Source organism: Rosa rugosa, chromosome 4, assembly GCF_958449725.1.
Source record: "Rosa rugosa chromosome 4, drRosRugo1.1, whole genome shotgun sequence".
Lineage (NCBI taxonomy): Eukaryota > Viridiplantae > Streptophyta > Magnoliopsida > Rosales > Rosaceae > Rosa > Rosa rugosa.
The window spans coordinates 47,131,804-47,156,392 of record NC_084823.1 but is presented as its reverse complement, the minus strand read 5'-3'; the positions used below and the strand labels follow the sequence as shown (position 1 = coordinate 47,156,392).

Sequence of the window (24,589 nt, the reverse complement as noted above, 5' to 3'; positions counted from 1 at the left end):
CTCTTCCTTTCCCAATCTACTCCTCTCTCCTTTCTATCACAAAAAGGCAGATCGAACCAGAAGCACCTGCGGTGCATGAAAGTGGATTCCGATGGCGAAGCGGCAGCGCCGTTGACAGCAAAGAAGAGGGGATCGAGGCGGTGGGGAGAAGGGTAAGGAGGGGAGGGGAATTGGAGGGGCAGTTTGACAGGCGGAGGATCGAGAGCGCCGGCGACAGCGAAGAGGAGGGGATCGAGGCGGTGAGAGAAGCTCATGTTTGAATTCAAAACGGCGGCGGACAATATGAAAGATGCGATTTTGAGAGGGGAGAATGAAGAGGTGGAGGAGGAAGACGACAAGCCGGCGCCGGTTGCTGCTGCTGTTGTTACTAACCCGATCTATACACTGCAGGCGTAGATTGGGTACAGTGCGATCACAGCTCCCACCACCCAACCCCATCGCTTTCCTTTACTCTTCTCCCCCACCATCAAATCTCCGAAAACCCTTTATCTGATTGGAACCCACGAAAATGAAAAAAGGTAAATCTTTCTGGGTTCTGCGATCTGTTTTGTTTTGGTGGGAGTAAGAAGAAGATGGGGTATTTATAAAGGAGGTGACTTTGAATTTTGAATTGGGGGTCTAAGAGAGGTAATTATGGCTCTGTAGGCGTAGTTTTGTTTGATGGTTTTGCTTAATGTGATGGACAATGGAGTCGGTGACGGGACAATACCAATGGGCAGAGGGCAGCTAGGAACAAAATCAGCGGCGAGGAACTACGGGATGGGCAGGTCGGAATTGTCCGGGAAATTAACGCGGTATTAGTCAATTTGGGTCTGAGATGGGCCGGATTGGGGGACTTGGTAGTTTAGGTCTCTAGCCTCTGGATTACGAAATTTTGGCTTCAATGTAGTTGAGTACTTGTCCTGTGGGTTCATAAGTTAAGAAGAAGAACATGGAATTCGTAGTTCCCGCTCACTAATCTATCGAAGTATCAATGGATGAACAAAATTAGTTTCAACTGGAAGTGAATTGGTGTCCGGCGAAGACGGGGGTTTGATGAACGGAGGTTGCGGCTGAGGTTGCAGGGGTTTGGCTAGAACAAAATCCCAGAAGAAGAAGAAGAAGAAGAAGAAGAAAAAGAAATGAAAAGAAAAAAAAATGAATTAACAAAAAAAAAGGGTAAATCGGTCATTGCACTTTTTTTGGGGGGCCACGTGCTTGCCACGTCAGCAAACAAACGGAGCCGTTAAAGATTTTTGACGGAAGTATCACGTTGATGTCAAAATACGACTTTGGGTATCACATTGATACTTTTGAGAGTTCGGGTATCAAATTGGCCTTGGCAGCATAGTTTGGGGATGGTAGCTGAAGTTTTCTCAAAATAAAATCAAGTTATACATCTTTTTCATTCGTCGGATTAGTTGTTTTCTTGAAAACTTGTGGACTTGTTCTGGCTGTAAGTTTATCTGTTCCATTACATCAACTCTCTAATGGTTACCGGCTTCTCATGGTCCGTACCGTTTTAATCTTTGCACAAGTATTATTTATTTTTTATTATTATCAAGATCACACGGTCTCTCAAATGTTTCTTAGGTCTAGAGGCTAGCGCAAGTATTATTAACAAAAAGGAAATGAAGAAAAGGACCCCGGATTTGTCTCTATGACGTTTTAGGACCACAATGATAGCTATTGACAAAGTCTCTTCTTCTTCAATCAAGGCCCCCCAGTTTTTATTAATCTTCTTCTCCCCATTTTAGGACTCCATATTTAAGAACAAGAATGCCCCAACTCTCATCTACCAATGTAAAAGTCAAAAGCATTTGAGCTTTCCTTTTCTAGTTTGTCTTAAAATAGCTCCCACCATAAATTGAAGGCTTGTAGCCCCCTTTCTCCCTCTATATCTTCTTTTCTGGGAAATATTTTAGCCCACAGTTTCTATTTTTCGGTATATTATCGCAATTAATATCATGCATCCCTGAACCAAACGTAATTCCCTTTTAACCTAAAGTAGGTATATTCTGGTGACCAAGCCAATTACGACCAAGATGTGATTGCTTGCCTGATAAGAAATCTAGAAAATAATGTTATATATCTTCAAGAATTCGATTTTACTTCTGGATTGCTGATGAGGGTAATCAGATATTATTATAAACAATGCCGATTAATGAAGAATATGCTTTGAAATGGTCAGTGATGATCACATCTCAACCAAAGTTTTTCGAACAGACGAAGTCCTTCACCAAGGTAGCTACAACCTACAACTGCATGATGTATTGCCTCATTCATTGCCATTAACGCATTCACTTGGATGAGAGGAGAACAAGAAAAAGATACATTTCGCGGACGATTCCGAGGAGTCGATCCACACCGACACTTGCCAACTTTGGAGATCTTATTTTCTTCTTTCGGTCAATTTTAAATTTTTAGATTAACGAAGCATCTCGCTCTTTTTAGTGATTCTTGTGGAAATTTTGGATTTACTTTTTTTTTTTTTGTGTGAATATGAAAATTTATGAAAATTTGGATCTGTGGGACGCAGGTAGGTGTTGTGTTACTTCCATGTTAATTGCAATGAAGAGAGATCTCGAAGGTCGGTCCACCGTCGAAAGGTTCAAATTCAATAGGGGGATGTCGACAGTGTGGAGTTGTGGACCGAGCGGCATGTACTTCAATTGGGTACAAATTAATACCGGAAGTCATTGCGGTCAATTGCCTCCATCTACCTATGAAATTGGTGATAACGGCCACAACTACCATTCTGCCAATCTTGCTCCATTATATATGAGATTTCAAGTGTTTTTCTTTTCTTACTTTTTTTTTTTTTTGTGAAATCTTGTTGAACAAAAAAAAAAAAAAACCGTACTCAAGTTTTTGATAAAATTTGGAAAAGACTTTAAATGGTTAACTTATTATTCGATTGAAGGGTCCACACTATAATTTTCGATATGCTGATATAGTAACTGGCAAGGTCGTGCAACCCTACTCATCAAGAAGAGAAAGAAAGAAAACAACAAAGGCTAATGACAGTGGATACATGCAACGTTGAGGGAGGCAGCAATAGCAAAGTCGAGTCTAAAACTCATAAAAAATTTAGAGGAGAAAACCACTAATAAGGAATAAAAATTGAATGAATTATGTTTTTAACGCCGGAAACTTAAATTAAAGATGTTATCATACGTTATGTTAAAAAATATAATTTGTTATCAAATAAAACACTAAAACACTAGTTGAAAAAATAGGTTCCTATTATACTAAATGCAATCTAACGTCACGGTTTGCCCAACCATCTTGTGTTTGTTTAAGATATATTTTTTTGGGTAAACTTTGTTCAATTTCAATTTTTTTTTTAGAAAGAATTTCAAACTTGACTTAAAACACACCCTATGGGTGTGGATAATTATGTGGGAAGTTATTTCACAGAATGTGGAGAAAATTACTGCATATATTTTGTTTTTGATTTTTAATTTTTTTTGTTAAAATTATTTTGTTTTTCTTTTATTTGCGAATTGACCATTTTGTCTTTCTCATATATTTCAGTTCAAATGTTTTGTAATATTTGAGGGATATTTTTGTAAAGTTTGTCTGTTTTGGCTGACAAACTCTGGGGTCTTCTTAATAATAGTATAGATAAAAGTAAAACAAATTATCCCCAAAAAATTGGAAATTGAAAAATTGAGCTCAAAAAAGGGAGACGCGTCACACGCGTGAATAAATTAACGAAACGTATGAAACTCGACGAAGAAATCCGACCGTCCAAAAGCATCTAAATCTCAACGGCATCCGTAAATCCAGAACGGGGTGGGGGCTGTTGACCAATTTGTACTAATGCCTACAAGTCAAAACCTCAAGCTGACAGCCGTAGCCTCCACAAAACTACGTCACCCCAAAATGACCAAAATACCCCCGACCCCTCCACCACCCACTCTATTTTTCTCTTTTCCGGGTGAAAATATATATAGTGTGGACTGGAATTCTTCTTCACACAAACACAAACAGCTTTTGGTTTTTCAGTTGCCACATTCGTTCAGATTTCGCAGAAGGGATCCGGTTTAGATTTGAAGAGAATGGCGGAGACCAAGTACAAGTACCTGATTGAGGTCGAGAAGGGAAAGGCGGCCAAGGACGGCCGGCCGTCGCTCGGTCCCGTTTACCGGAGCCTCTTCGCCAAAGACGGCTTTCCGCAGCCGATTGCCGGAATGGACAGTTGCTGGGATGTTTTCCGGTACTCTCTTCTATTCTGTATCAACTTTCTCTTGGTGAAAAACTCAAGAACTGTTTTTTTTTTGTAACAGTAAGTTTTCAAATTAGGGGAGAGTTTGCGGTGAAAAAAGTTAACTGAGGTTGCGGTAGTTTGTAACTATCGGAGTCGGGATTAGGATGATTTGAATATTTTTCCTCTTTGTCTTTACTGTAACTGTTTGGTGAGTGATTGAGCATATTTCGATTCTTCTTCTTCTTCTTTGGGAGTTTTGGAGCGTATTACGATTCTTCACTATTGAGTTTTGGAGAATTATAGAGCCGAATTGTGTAGGAGTTTGATTCTGTGGCTGGAAATTTTATTGGCTTTGACTCTGCAAAAAGAATCTGAGATTGGTAGCTTTGACATTTTCTCATGTAATAAATGAACTGAAATTCAGTCTGGGGCAAGCTATATTATTTTAGTAAAAAAAAAAAGTACTGAAGTAAGAATTTTTTAACTTTCTGAAGCTAAAATCGCAGATTGGTTGGCCATGTGTGATGAGTTATTTTTGTTCGGCCGAATTCTGGTCATGTTTGTTCTCGAGCTAAGTTTATCTCTGGATATGGGTTGGTTCGGTTCTCATGTTTGGCACGACACTCTGTTTTGTGACGGAATTGGAAACTGTAACTTTTGGATATGAATTTTTATTGATCTGTCTTTACTTATTTCACAGCATGTCGGTGGAGAAAAATCCCGGAAACCGAATGCTTGGTCGTCGTGAGACTGTGAATGGGAAGGTATATCATAGTTGCAGACTATCTATGACTTTCCTGTGCATGGCTAGCTCTCTGACTTGCTCTTTTAAGTTTGTAGCTAATTAGGAATTTTTGGCTCTTTGCAGGGTGGTAGATACGTGTGGTTAACTTACAAACAAGTCTATGATGTGGTGGTAAAAGTTGGAAATTCCATGCGCACTCTTGGTCTGGCAGAAGTATGTCATCATCTGCTTTGATTGGCTAGTGTCGTAGTCAAAAGTCTTGTTCCAGAGGAATATGTGTAACATTTTGAATTAATGAATTTATGGCTGAATGCAGGGAGACAAATGTGGTATATTTGGTGCCAATTGTCCAGAATGGATTATGAGCATGGAGGTATATCGTCTTTATTGAAGTTTCATTTTCATGTGTATCTTCTTCTAATGTCTATATTCTCTATATTGGAAGTATACTTCTTACACAATCTTAAAGTTTGTGAGGTGAAATATATGTAATCTTTAAGCACTTGGGTTGTTTGTTTTCTTTCATTACTCTTTAATAATAGTTAAAATTCTTATGTTCAGGAAGTTTCATTAATAATGAACATCTTATGCAGGCTTGCAATGCTCATGGGCTCTATTGTGTTCCTTTATATGACACTCTAGGTAGGATTATCTCTTCTATTCAGTTTATCATCTACTCACATCTATCAATTGGTTCCATGTTTGGTTGATATGAGTCGAGGTGCATTCACCTCAACTCACTTGCTTTAAAAGTTTGTTCTAATATCTGATGCATGGTTTAGGTGCTGGTGCTGTGGAATTTATCATATGCCATGCTGAAGTTTCACTTGCTTTTGTAGAAGAAAATAAGATATCTGAGGTACGCAAGTGTTTCATCAACGATTCTGTTACTGAAATTTTATATGTGGTACCTTGGACAATACTGCTGTAGGGTGGTCTAACTATAAAGGTCAAATATTGGCATGTGGAAATTACTATGTAATAAAATGCTAAGTTGGTGGCCAGAAGAGAGTTAAATCATTTTTAAGCTTGGAATGGTTATTCATAATTTCTTATTCTGACTGTATATTTGTCCTCTTTCAGCTGTTGAAGACATTGCCCAACGCATCAAAATATCTTAAGAGTATGTTGCATGTTTCGCACATCTTTCAAGATTCTTTGTTTACGTGTCTTTGGCTGTCAGTAAGCAAAATAACTTCACTTTTCTTTTAATCATGCAGCACTTGTAAGCTTTGGCAAGGTTACCCCTGAACAAAAGGAATCAGTTGAAAAGCATGGATCTGTGATATATTCATGGAATGAATTTCTGCAACTGGTGGGTTGTTTTTATCTGATCTTCTAGGCCTCTTCTTGTGTAACTAAATATATTCTCGAACCCATGAAATTTGTTTGAGAAAAGAAAAAAAGGATAAAGTTCTCTGCATTGCTAATATGGGAAAGTAGATTTGAAATTTGTTATGGAAGTGTTCCCCTTGATTTAGTAGAACACCATTTGAAAGTTGTTAATGGACCATCTCTATCTGCGAGGAATAACTAAACTGCTAATCAAGTTCTGTTGAAGACAATAATCTTTATCATAATTTTGAAATATATCTGCAAGTTGTTTAAAGCAGAATGACCGCTTGTACCTGTCATGTTTCATGTATAGTTTGGTTATTAATAAATTTCCAGAATATCAGCATTTTCAGTTTTTTAAGTGCTAAATCTGTTTCTGCAGGGAGATAAAGACTTTGATCTTCCAGTAAAAAAGAAAAGTGATATCTGTACTATAATGTATACTAGTGGAACAACTGGTGACCCCAAGGGTGTACTGATATCCAATGAAAGCATCATTACTCTACTGGCTGGGGTGAAACGCCTGCTGGAGAGTGTAAATGAAGAGGTGACCTCCACTTCATCTCAATTTATAGATCTCATTTTCGGAAAAAACAACTGGTAACTTTTATTTATTCTAGGATGCTTACTTTTTGCAAAACTTCCTTTTTTCTCTCTTTCATTCGTGAAGTTGGACGCGAACGACGTATATCTTTCCTTTCTTCCTCTTGCACATATCTTTGATCGGGTTATCGAGGAGTTATTTATCTGGACTGGTGCCTCAATAGGGTTTTGGCGTGGGGTGAGTACAAGTGTTCAACTACTAGTAGCTCTTCTATGACCAATATATTATAAATCTGATAATTTCTTACTTATTCTGCAGGATGTCAAATTGTTAACTGAAGACATTGCGGAGCTAAAACCAACTATTTTTTGTGCTGTTCCTCGCGTTTTAGATAGAATCTATGCAGGTATATCAGAATATGGAAACATCATAGCTCTTGGAAGAAGTTGTAAACCTAAAAAAACTCTTAATATGGTATCAGAGTAAGAGAGGGCCTTAATTGTGAATCCTTTTGATATTAACTTATTAAGTTGAATTCCACGAATTGTGCCCTAATGAGAATATAAACTTGAAACATTTGGTGTTTTATTGTATCTCCTGAACTATGCTTCTTACTCGTTGATGCAACATTAAATGAATGTGTCAGTTTTGGCTTCCACTGTCTTGTTATATAATTTCTGTGCGCAAATTTTCAGGCTTGAACCAGAAGATTTCATCAGGCGGCATAATAAAAAAGACGTTGTTCAATTTTGCATATTCATAGTAAGTACCCTTCATTGATTGCACATAAGCAAAACATAATTTCAAATAATCCGATCCCTTCCTATCTAGTCTTGTGCTTTGTAAACAACAAATGTTATACCTGCACGTGGATGGCTATTTTTTTTTCTTCTCAAGTATCATCTCTGTTTGTAATCCATATACTACAACCTTTTGAGAGTTAGTTGACATCTAGGCTCTAAGAAGAGACCAGATATTTCTGCTCTGAGGTGACATGTTTTGTCTATTGCTGCAGCAAGCATTATAACATGCAAAAGGGGCATGCACATGGAGCTGCGTCTCCAATTTCTGACAAGATTGTGTTTAGTAAGGTGTATATTTTCTTCTTTTCTGCACTATATGCCATGAATAATGAATTTGACTTCTTTATATATATGTATGTATATCTCCCTGGTAACGAGATCAAGTCTCATTCATGCTCTTACAACTTTAGGTAAAGGAAGGATTGGGGGGTAGGGTGCGGCTTATTCTGTCTGGAGCTGCTCCTCTTTCTACTCATGTGGAATCTTACTTACGTGTGGTGGCATGCGCTCATGTTTTACAAGGATATGGTTAGACATCTTTGCCGTTATTGTTAACGTGTTATATCAGCTATTTTCTTCATTTTTCCTCTGGTTTCTGTGATTATTATTCTTGTTGGTTGTTGTTATTATTGTTATTTTCTGTTTTGGTATCACATCAATGACATTCTTCAATATCAATGTAATTGTAGGTCTGACAGAAACTTGTGCTGGGACATTTGTATCGCTACCAAATGAATTGTCAATGCTTGGCACAGTGGGTCCTCCGGTTCCAAATGTGGATGTATGTCTGGAATCTGTTCCTGAAATGGGATACGACGCTCTGTCAGATACACCTCGTGGAGAAGTATGTGTAAGGGGAAAAACTTTGTTTTCAGGATACTACAAACGTGAGGACCTCACCAAAGAGGTCATGATTGATGGGTGGTTCCATACAGGTTGGTATACTGATCTATTTGTTAGTAAGTTATGGCTCTTATATCATTAAGTGGAAAATAATCAGCTGTGCCCATAATTATCTTGCATCAGGAGATATTGGTGAGTGGCAACAAGATGGAAGCCTTAAAATCATTGATCGCAAGAAGAATATCTTCAAGCTTTCACAAGGAGAATATGTTGCAGTTGAAAACTTGGAGAATATTTATGGACTTGTTTCAGATATTGATGCGGTATGCCATTCTGCTTTAGTAATTGTAATTCAAAAAGTGCACTAATAGTCTGCTATTGTCTTGTGTGTCTTATAATGTTCAGGATTTCTTTTTCTTAATAGAAGATGGTCTCGGGGATTCTTATTAGCTCCTTATCTTCTGGTTTGGGCTATAAAACCCCCTTTACCCAAAAAATAAATAAAATAAATAATTACAAAGATTATTATAAATATAGTGACTTGTGAATTTAAATGACACATGCATGTAAGGAAGAGAGTTTCATGATGACTTCCGAGTTTAAGAATTATAACTTCATATAAATATACTAGTCTGATGGCATGTGATTTGTTCTGTCTATTTTAGATATGGGTTTATGGGAACAGCTTTGAGTCCTGCCTAGTTGCAGTAGTCACTCCCAACAAGCAAGCAATTGAAAGATGGGCTCAACAAAATGATGTATCTGGTGACTTCAATTCTCTTTGTGAAAATACAAAGGTGAAAGAATACGTGCTTGGAGAGCTGAATAAGATTGCTAAAGACAAAAAGGTTTTCTGCTTTCCTAATTTTAGGCCTTAATTTGTAGTCATCGGTCATGGAGTAATAATATTTTAAAACCTTTTCTGATGCTGTTGTGTTCTTGGCAGTTGAAAGGTTTTGAGGTTATAAAAGCTGTTCACCTTGACCCAGAACCGTTCGACATGGAGCGTGACCTTATCACTCCAACATACAAGAAAAAGAGGCCCCAGTTGCTTAAATACTACAAGGTACTCTTATCCTGTTGTTTTCTCTATGAATTTCTAAACACCACTTTTACAGTCCCAATAATTTAAAAGTTGCATTCACCCTTGCTCCACAATGATAGTCTGATCTACTCTGGCATGGTTTCTGCATTACCAAATAACCATGTCATACTGTGAGAGAAACATATTTTGTTTCATTTGAAGTTACTGTTGTTGTTTGGGCTTTGTATTCCCAAATTCATCCCTTTATTTGAGACTATACATTGTAGTTACGATGCACAATATATCTGATATGGGGACCTATCAGTATACATGTTCTGTAACCGTCTCAATACAGGTTTTGTGTCTTATCTATCCACTGAGACATGTAGCCGGGATGACCATAATAGTTGTCACCGTGACGTGGGTCGTCCAAGTGGATAATCTATCTAATTATCAGAAACAGAAATTCTTGTTGATGATTAGGTTGTGTTAAACACTAGGTCGGCTTAGTATACCTCTCGATTGCATTTTATACAGCGAGTAGTTTCTGTGAGAAAATTATTTATGATTAGTTACTTCCTGTACATAGAAAGATATAGTAGTGTTGAAGAAATTGCTGACTGGAACTTTTCGTGAACAGGGCGTCATTGATAACATGTACAAGAGTGTAAATCAGCCCAAGGCCTGAAAGATATACTTGTGGAGCTAGAGTCCAGATGGCCTTGTTCAATTTGACAAACTCTGTTTCTGTTTCTCTGTCTTTTTATGTTTGTTATTTTGACTGTACATAGAAGCATACTTAACCCCCCACATGATAACTTTCTTCTGAAATGAATTTGGGTGTACTGTAGAAAATTACAGATATATGTTCATGAACTAGTCAACTTTTAAGTGTTGTCTAGACCACTTGCAAGCTTGCTTTGGGGAAAGAAATCAGTTCCGTTGACAATGTAGCAAAACATAGCAGAGACATAATTAAAGGATTTTATGAAACTATAAATACAGAAAGACATAGCAAATATATTTCTAGGAACATCTTTGCAGCTTTCCTTTTTTATGGGAAGGCTCGTCTATATTTGCAGACTAACTATTAGAAAAAATTGCTGATGAAACCTTGTCAAAAAGAGGTCCTTTTCTTTTCTCTTTTGGGACATTTTGGCGACGAAAGCAAAAATGTTAATTCTTTTATTTTATTTATTTCTTATGTGATGCTTTTGCGTCTTAAAAATTTGCCTTTTATGTAAGGCTTTTGCCGATAACAAGTCCATCGGCATGTAAGGTAAGATATCCAAGGGATCAGCAAAGCTTATCATAGTCTATTTTTATCTCTCCTGAGAAGAATACAATGAAAACCCTCGAGAGCAAAAGCTCTCGCTATCCTAGCGTCGCCGGTGACCGACGGCATCAATGGGAGCCTCCCAAGCCTTCTAGCCAGCGCTTTTATCAGTGACCGAGCACAGCGGCTACGCCTGTGGCCGCTCCTACCTGTTTCCAGCCGAGGTTTCTCCAATGTGGGGAGTTCTTATGGCGGTGGTTATTGATGGTGACGATTGGGCGGGGTGGCTTCTGGCCACGGCCTAGGCATGGCCGGCTCCGACAATTCTTTCTGGGGGGACTTTGGTTCCTGCTTTGGTGGTTGTGGATGCTGCGATGGTTTGTGTCGAGGCCTGAGTTGCAGATTGCGGTGGAGACAGGTGGTTATGGCTGGGTTTCCAGATCCAATGGGACGTGGTTGTTACCGGTGGGATTGATGGAGATCTTCGAGGGAGGAGGCTGGGGTGGAGGTGGACATCGTCCGGCAGCGGGAGTGTGCTACTCTGGGTGTCCAGATCAGCCTGGGTTTCCCAGATTTCGGGCTGCTATGCGGCCCATGTCCATTGTGTTGACAGGCCAAACCTATTCTTGGGTTTGGATTTGGGACGCAGGGACCTGTACCCAGCTTTTGCTCCAAGGGTCTCACATCCTTTACTGCTACTGCTGTTTCAAGAGATTAGCCCTAAAGACACCTATCCTGCAGCTGGAGGATTGGTTTCTAGCCCTCGAGATAAGGGCACAGGAAAGCCCTAAGGGCTTTCCTGGTCTTCTTGCCTATTACTAGACTTTGGGTCTTTTATTACTTTCTTCTTAGTTTTCTCTAGTTGTACACCAATTGAGGTCTCTAGGCGACTAGGTCTACTTTTCAAAGAGAGGTTAGTAGTGAGGATTTGAATTCTTGTAGTTAGGCTCAATAAGTGAGCGCATGTGTAAACAGTGAGGGTCACCTGTCTTTTGCTTGGCGGCTTGTGCCATCTAGACTATTGGTATGAGACAGCATCTGATGTACGTGCCTTCTGGCTATGGATAAGTAAATGAAATTATCTATTTTCTAAAAAAAAAAACAAGTCCATCGGCATGTGTTCCTTTTTTCTTTTCTTTTTTCATTGATAGGAGCATTTTAATGCGACGTTTTAACTGCATTTCCTTACATTTCTTGCGTTATTCCCTTAATAAAACTCTGTTTAGGGAAGTTTCCATTCTTCGATTGGGAAAGTTCCTATTTGTAGAAAGTTTCCATTTTCGGTAGTTTTTATTTTTCATTTTTAGAAAGTTTCCCATTTTCAATTTAGGAAAGTTGCCATTTTTCATTTTAGGAAAGTTTCTATTTTTCTTATTAGTTTCTATTTTCAGGACCTCCGAGCTAAAAAGTGGAAATGAACTCACAAATGGAAAGGGGAGCTTGCGAACACCAAGGGGAGCAAAAATGAGATGCAAAAGACCACACAATTGAGCAGAAATGAAGAAATGAAGTTTTCCTGATCCAACCAGGAAATCCTGTTCGAAAGAGGAAACTGTGTGAAGCAAAACTCTGAAGCTCATTGAGATGTGTGATTGAAATTATGATGGACATGACGTTGGAGACATCAAGGCTTGAAGAGGACGCAAGAAGGCCCAAGAACTATCAAGCAAGATGGACTTTCGGCAAAAGTGGATAAAGCCCATGTAAACTAGGGTTTTGTGACGTCAAGAGAAAAATGTGGAGACTTAAGAGTTTTGCCGTCCAAAGCAAGAGGAAATCAAGGAAGAGTTTTTAAAAAGGAAAATATATTTTCCTTGGGGATTAAATTTGCCGTGTAATACTTAAGGAGAAAAACAAGGTGACAACATGGGAATTAAAGATGATTGATTGAGGATTTCAAGGAGAGATTTTCTTGGGAGACTTTTATGGGAAGGAAATATTGTTGGAGAAATAATTTGGTGTGATTGCCAACGTGAAAATCAGAAATAATCAAGGAGATGACGCCAAGAGAGATTCAAGGGAGAAATAAAAGGAAAGAGAAAAAGGTGGAGACCAAGAAAAGCTGAAAACGTGTCTAGGTGCATCCCTAAATTCCCTAAAGGAATATTTGCCGAAATTCATGAAGAAAATCAGAATAATTCCAAGGAAATTCGGCAATTAAATATTAGGGAGGCATTTTAGAGAATTTTGATTGGTTGGAACACATCACACGGATTACTTGGCATTCTATGATTAGTTGGACTACATCACAAAGCTTACTTGGCGAATTCTCATTGGTGGAAGCTATGTGGAAATTTCTGATTGCTTTGTGAACCCTAGCCGTGCTCCTATATATACCCACCTCTTTGACGTTGAAAAGGGTTCCACATCCCTTAGAAAAATTCAGAAAAATTATATTGTTGCCGTGAGCTTCTCTTATTTTCTCTCCATCCTCTAAAGCAAGCCACGGAGTTCAAGCAAGGCCGAAGGGAGAAGAAGGAGCCGTGACTATTCCTCCACCATCTACCATTGAAGACTTGCTTTCAAGCTTCAAGGATCACAACGAAAATCATCCATCCTCATCTTCCATCCACGGTGTAATTCGACCTCTACTTTGTAACCTTTGTTTGAATTTCGTTGGTTTGCTTTAGTTGACATTCATGATTGAACAAAGTTATTATTTCTGGAATTTTTATGATTAAATGAGAATTTTCAGATTCTATTATTGTAATTCGAGAGTTGCTTATGTGGGTTTGTTTAATTAAATTTGCGTTATAGATAACTTTTGTATTTTAATCTTATGTGGTTGCAAACACTTAGGGTTTCGATATAATTGGTGCTAGGTTTAAGAATATGAAATCGACTTTTCGTTTTGTGTAAACTTGAATCAAAATAGTAAAGGTTTTGGACAAAAATCGAATTTAATTAACGAGGATTGCAATTAGGTGGACTTTTCCATACTAAGTTGTACACTTGAGTTGATAGCCTTTCTCTATGTGTAATGCGTTGAACATGACATGATTGACTAGCTTTCTAGGGTTTGATTGCATGTTTGATAGGATTAATCTAGGTGCTTTCGCTTAGATTAATTAGCATTGAAAAGTAAAAAATGGGAATTCGTTTGCTTTCGAATGGTTCACATGATCAACTCCTTTCTCATGACTTAGATGAATAATATTAGGGTTTGAATCGATTTTAATCATAGTTTTCGGTTTTGATCTTTGTTTCTCTCATTCCATCTTTACATTTATGTTTTTGCATTTTAATTGTTTTGTTAACTTAGTTTTATTTTCTGAAAAACCAAAAACAAAAACCCCCTTTTTCGTGTAAAATGTTTATATTTGTGAATATCTTTGTGAATATTATACTTTGTTTTGATTTTAATTGTTTAATTGTTTGACAATGACAGGTGTACCCTCAATCCCCGGAATAGAACGATCCCTATTTGCTTATACTACTAACGATATTTCAGGGTTAAATTATGCGCTTGCTTAAAGTGTATCATTCATATATGGAAAACTTCTGATAATTGTTCATCGACATAGGTTCTTTTTATAAGATTTCTTATGGGAAGCTCGTTCGAAAGGAAAATTCTTCTATGCACCGGTAGCGCAAATGAACTAGCAGATCCAACCGATCTCAGCCGTTAATATTTATAGGCAATCTCTTATTTAATAACAAGAAAATATAGTTGATTTTATCCATTCATCTATTCATGTTAGTGTAAGTGCATGTCGGTGCACCTAATACTCTCTCCGTTGGACAGGGTTTTATATGTGAGATTATGTTAAATTGACTTAATGACTTCTTCTCTCTTTTCTTCTTCTACTCTCACTTGAGAGGCTGTGGTCGTCGGCGGTGTGGGGCTTCTCTTCACCTCCGGTCAGGCCTGCATGGGCTGCTGAGGCAGGGGAACACCCCACTCCTGATTGTGTAGGGGAATCGGTGATGGGGCTACCGGTGCTCTGGTTTCTCATTGCGAATTCCCAAAATTTTTGGTGGAAAGTTGTCGGTGTCTCGGTGGTTTGGATGGTTCGACCTCAACAACTCCGGGCGGCGTCGTGCGTTGGGATTGGTAGCCGAGGGGTGATCGATGGCGGTTGGTGGTGTTGCACGGTGGTGCTCCTGCATCGGCTATCGTGATTGGTGTAGCTTGGTGGCCTGGATTGAGCGAATCGGTGCTGGGGGTAGCTGGGGACGCCAACGCAGAGGTGATCAATGGTGAGGCAACGGCTGATGCGGCGACTGTGGTTGGTTGGCAGATCTGGCAATAGGAGCTACGTCAAGGAGGCTATGGTGCTGATGTCGATGTGTTAGTAGTTGTCTGGTCTAGGGTTTTTCCTTGGGCAACGGGCTGGAGATTTGGGCTTCTAGGCTTGGTTCTCTTGGGCTGGATTTGGGCTCCAGTTAGCATGTTTTATTTTTTGTTATTTAATTTTGTAAGGACTTCTCCTTTTTTAAGAGGGAAGTCTGTAGGTCCTAAGGTTTGAGGAATGTCGCCAGGGTTACCCACAAAGCCTGAGTTTTTATTTTCTCGTAGGTAGTGTAGGGTAGCGTCTGGATGTGCTTATTAGTTCCTTAAAAAGGTCAAATTACTTTGGTAGTGACTCTATCTGACAGCTCTACTGAGCGGGTCATTTTGTATAATTTTGCTGAACTTCAACATTAGTTAACTATTTGTCTCAAAAAAAAAAAAATGTGAGATTTTTGCCGAGAAATCTTCATCAATATAGGTGTTTTGCTTCTTTTATTTTATTTTTTTATGGGGAGGCACTCGCAAAACACGTGTGGGTAACACCTTAAGTCCGTCGCTACAAGGATTTTGTACCCTAAAAACTAAAATATCATAGAGATCGACTCTGGATCCTAGTGCCGATATTCAATAAATATTTCACCCATCCATCTTTTATGTAATCCCACCAAAACTATGCAAACCTCACCTTTAGTTTCCAAACAAAGTAAAATGGGAATGGAGAGAAGCCAACATCCAAACAGCATGGGAATGTCATCCTAAATAAACGCTCGACCATAAAACAGCACGCCACTTGCCTTCAGCAGTACAATATATGCACATTGTCAGCCCCATTTTCTACAGTGACTTATAGATATAGTTATCCTTGGAAATTTGGAATGTGAAAACAGACAAAGACTTGGCTTACAACTTAAGCACATAGGTACTGAGTTACTGACTACTGAATACTAGATATGACTTGAGACAAGGTGAGCATACAAGAGAACATAGTTGCAACTAATCTGAACGGAACAACTGCTCCAGCTTAATCCGATTGTGTGTTGCATATTCCAATGTCTCTATCAATAGAAGCTGCAAGGGAAACAGACGAGAACTGCATGGAAAGGAGCTCTTCTCTGCTATACTTCAATCTTTGATCTGGTTCATAAAATTAAATAACAAAATTAGATGTTGCATATGATTGCTGCTGCTAGAAAATATATCTTATACACGTCTTACCTAAAAAACATTCCAACATGGGAATACTTTCATGCTTCTTCTTCACTTGTGAAGTCTTCAAAGTTGATCTTGAAGACGGTGCAGTATTAGAAACAGTCTGGTTCGATCGTGAGATGTGAACAAGATCATGCCATACTTCAATCTGGGGGTGAGTTTTAGAAAAGGATGTGATAGCATCCTCAGTTAAGAGCCAACAACCCCTCAGGTCCATCATTCTAAGAGTTGCTGGGGGTTTGAATGAATTGAGCCCAGAGTTTGTCAGAACACCATCATGAATGCAGACATTTGTCAGCTTTGATATGGATGACACGTAGTTAAGGGAGATGTCTGTAAGAGAAGCGCTTTTAAGAGATAAATGGCTTAACTTTGGGAAGCTTGTTAAAGGGTATAGAGCTGCATCCATAACTTGTGTATCTGCCAAATTCAACCTTTCCAGATGCCTGAGACTTTGAAGTGCTGACATTGTGAGGACTGAAACTGACTCAGGCTCTGGCTCAGGCTCACGCACAGGCACAGACTCTGCCTGGTAAATGACACCTGGAAGAAAAGGCGTACATACAAGTACAGTCAAATTTTAACATGTATCAAAATAGTAAATTCCCTATAGCTGAAAACTTCTAACTTTTCTCTCCGGAAACTGAAATGCCTAGAAAGTCATTGCACTCAATGAGGAAGACTGAATAAGTGCAGCCCATTTACTGTCAGATTATTCAAGCCTCCCTCTTTTTTATCACTATGTAAATGAAAAAACCCTGTGATGTAGGATTTGTATTTGAAAATCTGTACCTTTAATGTTGGTATTGCTCAAGTCAATAACCTTCAGAGAAGGCATCATGCCAATGTAAGATATGGTAACATCATCTACTGATGTATGTGATATAGACAAAACCTGAAGATTAGGTACATGCCCTGTTAAATTTCCAACTCCTGCAGAGCTTACTTTGGTGTTGTTAAGATCCAGATATTTCAAATTCACTCCAATACATGCAATAAGTTGAAGCGAATCATCTCCTATCACAGTAGAGCTGAGATCCAAGTGTTCCAGAGCATTTAGATGAGATAAGAAGCTGAAGTCTAGAATTGTAGACTTGGAAAGATCCAAAAAGGTTAAAAGGGTTGTTTCTATATAATGGAAATCAGCAACCTCTTCTCCAAATGTAGCTCCAGAAACAATAAGCTTGACTAAAGGAGCTTTACTATTATCTCCTTCAAGTAGATTTATTGTACAGTTACTCATGTTTAAGCATTCAAGGGTTAACCAATTTGGCAACTTTGTGACGCTGGTCCAAGCTAGATTGAGGAAACTCAACCTAGGGAACATATGAAGAAGAGCAGCACCCTTGTCAGATATGTTACTCCCCCAAAGGTCAAGGTACTGGAGTTTAGTAAGTACCTAAACAATACATTACACATCTGAAGGTGAGAATTGAAATCACACGAATTGAGTAAATGTAAATGTCCAGAAAGCAACTCACAAAACTACACCATTGAACCATTGAATGAACTACAGCAATCATAATTTGTTGCAAGATGCAGATAAGGACCAGATTACGGATTCCAAACTAAACGAAATATCCTACAGCAGTTTCACCCAAATAAAAAGTTCAAATATATCATTTTTTTTTGCTTCAACCCTAACAAAATCAGCATTCAAATTTGAGTTGAGTTCTAAACAATTGTCCAAAACATATGAATGCACTATCTGAATTCTGAATTACCTGGAGAGAACTCAGTGCTTGATCAGTGACAGGCAAACCACCCAAGTCGAGAACAGACAAGTTTCCAAGCGAAGAGAGAAGCTTAACCCCTTTAGCAGACACCCCCGTCTCCGAAATCCATAACTTTTCCAAAGTTGTAACAGATGAAAGATGCCTAATGCCAGCATCATTAACCTTGGAGCATCTCGAAAGATCCAGCTCCCTTAAACTCTCCATCCCTGAAAAACCCAGTAAACCACTGAAAAGCATAAGACATTCCCCAAAACAACACTCTCTGCCAAAATCAGTTAACCACTATGTAATGAACCCTAATAACCCACCATGAAATTTCCACAACAAAGTCCTAAGTACTAGCATACATGATCAAGATTTAAACTTTATTGGTTTATATTTCAGGAAAGCTGAAAAAGGCAGAATCTTTAGTCAATAGAGCAATACCTGCTACAGCCCAAAGAGCTGAGCTTGTGAGTTTACGGCAGCCAGAGACATTTAAACTTCGGAGGTGACGAAATGCTCCAATGTATGCAAACCATTCGGCGTCAACGTTGTTGTCGCCTCTCAGATCAATCTCCTCTGCACTGTGTTTGAACACCCTGAAAGAATCGAACTTTCCAAAATTAATACATCATTTATTATTAGACCAAAGTTTTCCCAAAGAATAATTAGCGGTAGACTTACTCGAGCAACGAAGGGAAGAGAAGGCGACGAGAGATGAGGCGACGGAGGAGAGCGTCGGCGAGCTGAGAAGGCAAGTGCTCCAGACTCCGCCGCTGCCTCCGCCATTTCTCGACGGTGTCTCTGCTTTCACACGCCGCTTTTAAGCAGAGCTCCACCAGTTGGGTCTCCATAGCTGAGCTGATTGTTTGGTCTGTCAATCAGTTAGGGTGTTGTGTTTCTGATCTGCGTGTACAGTTTTGAGAGTGGAAAAAGAAGGATATATCATATCTTTTTATTTTCTTTTGCTTTTAAGAATTGGTTTCTTAATATTGAATTTTGACTTTCCCTGTGAATTACTTGTTCAACAATTTGGTGTGAGCCCCAAGCAATCACACCACCTGCGTGGCTGCCTTTTTATCAATTATCGAGTATTGGCGACGAGGAAAATTTCCATATTTCTTTCATGTTTTTTTTTTTTTGAAAAGAATTTCTTTTATGTTTTGCAGTAAAGAGTTTCTTTCATATTTTGTTGACGAAAATTAATTGAAAAAAGTTCAGACAATTTTTGAATATTTCATGACAAATGGTTGCTTCCTGTAACGTAGGGTTCGTCAACGGGCCGAACCTTGCTATATTTTTAAATAATGACGGGCCGGGCTTCATTGTGAATCGAAGGATCCAAACCCGTCCATATAAAGCAGGCCTTGCGGGCTTTTTCGGGGCGGGCCTTGCGGGCTTTATTTATAAATAAATATTTAAAGACACTAATTTTTTTTTTTTAATCAAGCTTTGAAAATTAATGGGATAATGATCAAATACAACCAAAGGGAACAAATCTATATTATACCAAAAAAATCTATATTTATATATAGACACTAATTCATTTATAAATAAATTTTTAAAGACACTAATTTTTTATGAATCTATATTTATATATCACACACTCCAAAGAGCAACCTCTATCAATTAAGAAAATGGGAAAACCAGCCGTTGGATGTGATTATTACAATATAGGAAAAAATTCTGTTTACTACCCTATACTTTTAGGGGTTCGTCAATTTAGTCCTTGCACTTCTAATTTAATCAAAAAAATCCTCACACTCTCCAATTTGATCAAATCGAGCCATTTCCTCACCATTCCGTCAATTTCCACTGTTTAGGTTGCTGACGTGTCCATACGCCGTGTGACATGTCAGATTTGTGGGACCTTCCCACATGCAAAATTCCCAACGTACCCCTCTCATATATCTCCCTTCCTTTCCCGCTTAGAACCCAACTGACCAAAGTTTCCCTCCAATTCTTGAACATCAGTTTCCTCTAACAAAACCCAAAGGTCCACGTGTCACATCATGATTGGGCAACATTATTAAGTTGCCAAAAAGGACTAAGTCATGACATTGAGCTTAGTCTGAACCTGAACATGTTTTGAAAAGGACATCCTAACAACAAGAAGCACGGGTTCATAACATAAAGGTCATAACAACATAAATTTTGGCAGCCAAAAGAAAAAAAAAAAACAACATAAATTCATAGATTGATAGATTCAAAAGCATCCACTGATGTTCATATATAACCAAAAGATACATCCAAGTCCTCCATCCAATTTTATCTAATAGCAAACCCATGAACACAACACTACAATGCAGCTCTAACTTGACAAAAGCAAAAAAACACAGAGCCTTACAACAATATATCCGCATAATCTGTTCAAACACCATATCTAACAAAAAGATGTCATCAGTTTGCAAATACCAACAGATTGCACGAAAAGGGGGTACAAAATAGAATTGCAAGGCTTGCTAATGTGAAATTGGAGTTCAACTATTTCCCACCTCCTCTACCTGAGTTTTGTCTAATTCTTTGCGAGGTTCTAGTTGAGTTTGCAGCCTTGGTGCTGGATGCTTGAGAACTTTGTACAGGCCTTGAACTGGCAGTTGCTGATGTTGCTGGCCTTGTTGGGGCAGGTGGCCTTGTTGGGGCAGGTGGTGGTGGTACACTCCTTGAGCTTGATGGGGCAGATTTGGTTCCTGCTGCTCTTGAGGCCTTCATGGAAGCCATCTTCTTCTACACATGTGGTAATTCATTGCAAGTAATTGAGTTAAGCTAAAATGAGTCAAGTACACACAAACACAGTGAAAAAAATGAGCTAATCATACCCTTTGATACTCGGCTGTTTCTTTGGCTTTCTTCCTCAATTCATTCTTTGTCAAGGTTGTTTTTTTTCCCTTCTTGGTCTGCTGAAAGTAACAATAAGTGTTTGCATAATCTCACACTTCAAAATCATCGAAAACAACATTTAGGTTATACAATTACCTGAGTTTCAGAACCCTCCCCGTTGTTTAGCTTCCTCCTTTTATTAAGGGCAGAACTCTTCTCCTTTGGTGGCAGATGCCGATGGCATGTCTTAATATTGTGACCTAGGACCCCACAATTGCCACACTTTAGTGATTTCTGTACTCTTCCTAGTTTAGTACCAGATCCCTGAGCTTTCTCTGAAGAGTCTTTAATCCTCTTTGTTTTTGGTCGGCCCGGCTGTCTTGTATATTGGGGAGGTAACATTGCTGGTCCTTCACCTCTTAACCAAAGATCCATACCATTAACAGGCATTATGAGGTTGCTGTATATTGCCATATAGGTCTTCTTGAGGTAGCATTCAGCAACGTAATCATCCGGGTCCTCCCTCTTCAGGAAAATAGCCGAGACTGCATGTTTGCAAGGAATTCCCGACAAGTCCCACATTCGACAAGAACATGTCCTTAGATTCAGGTCCACAGTATTCTTAGAGCCACCAAAGTTCTCAACTTCAGCTTGGTGACCTCCATTGAAGGTAGAAATACAGTCTGTAGCTGCTTTCAACTTATTCTTTTCAAGTGTTTTCCTTGCCTTGGGGCAAATGTTGCCATGGTAAGCTTGCATTTTTTCCCTTCTAAGCTGAATCCTTGTCATTAGCTTCACCCGGATTTCTTCAAACATGGACAGAGGTGGCTTACCCCTAGCGTCTCTTATCCATCCATTAAAACTCTCGCACAAGTTATTGATTAGAATGTCACACAGCTGTGCAGTGTTAAAGAAAGCCCTGCACCAATGTTTTGGGGGCCTTTCAGGTTCTGCAAAACAGTTAGCAAGTCATTGTGTCAATAAACATTCCTGCATACATAAGCTGAATACAAATAAGAAGCCAAAACTGCATATACCTTTCATCCAATCATATGCCTTCTCATTCAACTGTTTCATATCTTCCATTTCTTTTAAATAGAAAGGCATTGTGGTTGCTTTAGCACACTTCCACATCTGGTCCTTCATCTCTTTCCCCGGAAATAACTTTGTGAAGTTAGTCCACATATGTCTCGCACAGAATCTGATATGTGCTAAGGGGACCACCTCATCAAAAGCAGGCATCAATCCCTTCTGTTTGTCACTTATAAATGTCCACCCGGCTCCACCATCATTCATATCCAAATCCTTTCCCAATAACTGCAGAAACCAAATCCACGAATCTTTAGTCTCATTCTCCACCATTGCATATGCTATGACCCATGTGGTGTTGTTGGCATCGATCCCAACCGCTGTCAAGAGTTGCCCTCCAAAAGCACTCTTTAGATGAGCACCATCTAATCCTATAACAGCCCTACAACCTGCCTTGAATCCATTCTTAAGGGCCCCCAGACATATGTACATTCTCTTGAAAATGGGTTGGCTGCTTGAGTGTGAGAAATCACACTTGATATCTATCGTGGTTGCTGGGTCAACCCGCTGCAGCTCTTTGCCATAGTCTGCCAGCCTTGCAAATTGTTCCCTAATAGAGCCCTCCAATTCCAACAAAGCTGCCCTTTTAGCCCGATAGGCCATTTGCTTTGATACCCTTGCCTTGATCTTCGTAGACATGGTCTGGGCAAGAGAACCTGCATATCAAACACACCAAACATAATTGCAGTCAGTTTGGTACACAATTAAACCATTACAATTCAAATTCAAAAACATGTAATTGCAGTCACCTGTGTTCCAGTTTTCATTAAGCTGAATCTTGTCCTTGAATTTTACAGTCAAGTATCTAGACCTTACCATTGTGTTGTTCCACTTTCTTGTGCACTTGTGCTCACTTTCATATGTCTTGATCATGAGTGTGTTCTCATGTTGCATTTTTGATGCATAAAGCTCGAAGGGGCAGTCATCCTCCTTGCATATCACTCTTAATCTTTGCTTGTCATTTTTGAGGTACACGTATTCCCAGCCACCTTGAATTGCTTTCTCCCTCAATGCAGCTCTTAATATCCTTACATTAGCAAATTTCATCCCTTTGCAGAACTCAGGTTTCTTCATGTCTGTCTTCGGGTTAAATTCTGGGAATTCATCTTCAGGCTCCCCATCAGAGTTTACGGCAGGTCCCATTCTCTCTTCATCCGAATCCACATTAGCAAACATGTCCTCATTGTCTTCCAAATCAGCATATGCATTTCTGCTCCCCAATACAAGTAATTGACTGCTTGTTCCTACACCATCTTCAGTTTGCTTTCCACCATCTGCTCCTTGACTTCCTTCCATACCCTCAACATCATCATCATCATCATCATCTATACCATAAGGGTCATAATCTTCATCATCCAACTCAGGGTTATAGTCATCATCATTATTCCCATCAGATCCATCATCTTCTTCATCCTCTTCATTATCTTCAAACCCTTGTCCACCATAACTTTGCATGAAATCTAGGATGTCTATATCGTGCAGATCATCAAAGTCGATACCGCTAGAGTTTTGGTTGCTCCTTTCATCAACCTTTTCTTTACCCTTGTCATTCGGACCAATACTAGCAGCCTTCATCTGTTGAAATGGCACAATATCCTGGACTTCTCTTATAACTATCCCAGCGTTTCTCTTTGCTGGTCTAGGAGGTATTTCTCTTGGGCTATCTGGCAGTTCCTCTATAACTACCCCACCAGATTCTGCTTGGCTAAAAAAGATGACCTCCATTTCATACACTTCATCCAAGCTGTCCCCATACACACCATGCAGCTCCATATGATCTAAATACAGTAACACCAACCTAATTGAAGGTACACAGCAACACATTGTAATGGCATCCAGATCAGTACTTAGCTTCGTCAATGTTTGATCCTCGGAACCAATCCTATACCAATAATCTATTCTCTGCCCTTCATATGTTGGATCCAATTGCCTCACCATATTGTCTACCTCTACGAGGGACATCTTGTCCTTATCCACATAGTCAAAAAAATTCACCTTTCCTCCCACATACTTGTTATCCCTTATACAGCCCCCATGAAACACCTTTATTGTAAAATAATCCGGCTGCCCTGCAAAAAAGTCAAGGGGCAAAACAATTTAGCTTCAAACATCCCTTTACAAAAGCATTACACCAACTAGTAAGCACCATCAAGTCTACAACGTAATCACCATAAAGTCTACAACAACCAATTTCCTCTGCAAAGGTCCCTTTACAAAAGCTAACCAACTAGTAATAAAAAAAAATTAAAAAAAAAAAAAAAAAAACACAACCTAACCAACCATTGTATCGCCATAAACTCGACAACAACCAAAGTTAACAGAATAAAGCCAAAACAGTCATCCTCCTTTGCATATTAGGTCCCATTAGGACCACAACACAGAAAGTAATGTCAAATTTGAAAGCACATGGCAGACCAACCCTATTTCTTTAGTACCACCTTGCACATGGCAGACCAAACTTATTTCTTTATTTGTCCCCAACTGAGAGCACATACAATTCAGCAATTTCAAAAGCATGAAACCATATAAACAAACACCAGAAGCTATATTTTCAAAGCCCTAAACCCAAAATCGAAAAACCTTACCCATAACCCAAATTTTTTATGGAAACCGTAGATCCTGAACTCGTGAAAGCTTAAATACCTTCCCCCCTAAACAGTTCACATAAACCCGTGAAGCTTCGAAACCCTAAAAAAGAACTCACCATAATCGGAACCTCATCTGCTTCGATATCGGCTCCCCTTGGAATCCATAGGT

General features: G+C 39.1%; 3 protein-coding genes across 5 annotated transcripts; 1 reads left to right on the top strand and 2 right to left on the bottom strand.

Moving 5' to 3' along the window:
• Nucleotides 1-3,945: 3,945 nt before the first annotated feature.
• On the top strand, nt 3,946-10,392 carry LOC133742874 (long chain acyl-CoA synthetase 4-like). Of its 2 annotated transcripts, XM_062170558.1 has the most exons (19): nt 3,946-4,201; nt 4,893-4,956; nt 5,061-5,150; nt 5,254-5,310; nt 5,531-5,579; nt 5,720-5,796; nt 6,021-6,060; nt 6,158-6,252; nt 6,655-6,819; nt 6,943-7,053; nt 7,135-7,222; nt 7,512-7,578; nt 7,832-7,907; nt 8,030-8,147; nt 8,309-8,554; nt 8,646-8,785; nt 9,128-9,310; nt 9,409-9,528; nt 10,127-10,392. In XM_062170558.1, exons 1-19 carry the CDS (start codon nt 4,044-4,046, stop codon nt 10,172-10,174), a joined length of 1,992 nt encoding a protein of 663 aa, XP_062026542.1. In that variant the 5' UTR covers nt 3,946-4,043; the 3' UTR covers nt 10,175-10,392. The 2 variants fall into 2 exon arrangements, with proteins under 2 accessions (XP_062026542.1, XP_062026544.1); XM_062170560.1 differs by lacking the exons at nt 3,946-4,201; nt 4,893-4,956; nt 5,061-5,150; nt 5,254-5,310 and adding an exon at nt 5,343-5,414.
• Nucleotides 10,393-15,746: 5,354 nt separating this feature from the next.
• On the bottom strand, nt 15,747-18,894 carry LOC133743381 (receptor-like protein 53). The gene is made up of 6 exons (XM_062171301.1): nt 18,608-18,894; nt 18,368-18,522; nt 17,930-18,147; nt 16,998-17,604; nt 16,212-16,748; nt 15,747-16,130 (listed from the first exon to the last, which is right to left on the bottom strand). Exons 1-6 carry the CDS (start codon nt 18,775-18,777, stop codon nt 16,018-16,020), a joined length of 1,800 nt encoding a protein of 599 aa, XP_062027285.1. The 5' UTR covers nt 18,778-18,894; the 3' UTR covers nt 15,747-16,017.
• Nucleotides 18,895-19,907: 1,013 nt separating this feature from the next.
• On the bottom strand, nt 19,908-24,479 carry LOC133746407 (uncharacterized). 2 transcript variants are annotated; one of them, XM_062174596.1, is made up of 5 exons: nt 22,582-24,479; nt 21,781-22,488; nt 20,900-21,693; nt 20,743-20,823; nt 19,908-20,650 (listed from the first exon to the last, which is right to left on the bottom strand). In XM_062174596.1, the coding sequence occupies exons 1-5, from the start codon at nt 23,792-23,794 to the stop codon at nt 20,408-20,410; spliced, it is 3,039 nt and encodes a 1,012-aa protein (XP_062030580.1). In that variant the 5' UTR covers nt 23,795-24,479; the 3' UTR covers nt 19,908-20,407. The 2 variants fall into 2 exon arrangements, with proteins under 2 accessions (XP_062030580.1, XP_062030581.1); XM_062174597.1 differs by having other exon boundaries at nt 20,743-20,820.
• Nucleotides 24,480-24,589: the final 110 nt, after the last annotated feature.

What these genes read in the sequence shown, in the direction of transcription:
- LOC133742874 (XM_062170558.1), top strand. Translation starts at nt 4,044, where the DNA reads ATGGCGGAGACCAAGTACAAGTACCTGATTGAGGTCGAGAAGGGAAAG. An exon ending in TCATGTTTTACAAGGATATG is followed by an intron (nt 8,148 to 8,308) that starts GTTAGACATCTT and finishes ATGTAATTGTAG; the next exon opens with GTCTGACAGAAACTTGTGCT. An exon ending in AGATTGCTAAAGACAAAAAG is followed by an intron (nt 9,311 to 9,408) that starts GTTTTCTGCTTT and finishes TGTTCTTGGCAG; the next exon opens with TTGAAAGGTTTTGAGGTTAT.
- LOC133743381 (XM_062171301.1), bottom strand. Translation starts at nt 18,777, where the DNA reads ATGGAGACCCAACTGGTGGAGCTCTGCTTAAAAGCGGCGTGTGAAAGC. An exon ending in CTCTTCCCTTCGTTGCTCGA is followed by an intron (nt 18,523 to 18,607) that starts GTAAGTCTACCG and finishes CGATTCTTTCAG; the next exon opens with GGTGTTCAAACACAGTGCAG. An exon ending in AGCTCTTTGGGCTGTAGCAG is followed by an intron (nt 18,148 to 18,367) that starts GTATTGCTCTAT and finishes TGGGTTTTTCAG; the next exon opens with GGATGGAGAGTTTAAGGGAG.
- LOC133746407 (XM_062174596.1), bottom strand. Translation starts at nt 23,794, where the DNA reads ATGTCCCTCGTAGAGGTAGACAATATGGTGAGGCAATTGGATCCAACA. An exon ending in TAATGAAAACTGGAACACAG is followed by an intron (nt 22,489 to 22,581) that starts GTGACTGCAATT and finishes TTTGATATGCAG; the next exon opens with GTTCTCTTGCCCAGACCATG. An exon ending in GGCATATGATTGGATGAAAG is followed by an intron (nt 21,694 to 21,780) that starts GTATATGCAGTT and finishes ACTGTTTTGCAG; the next exon opens with AACCTGAAAGGCCCCCAAAA.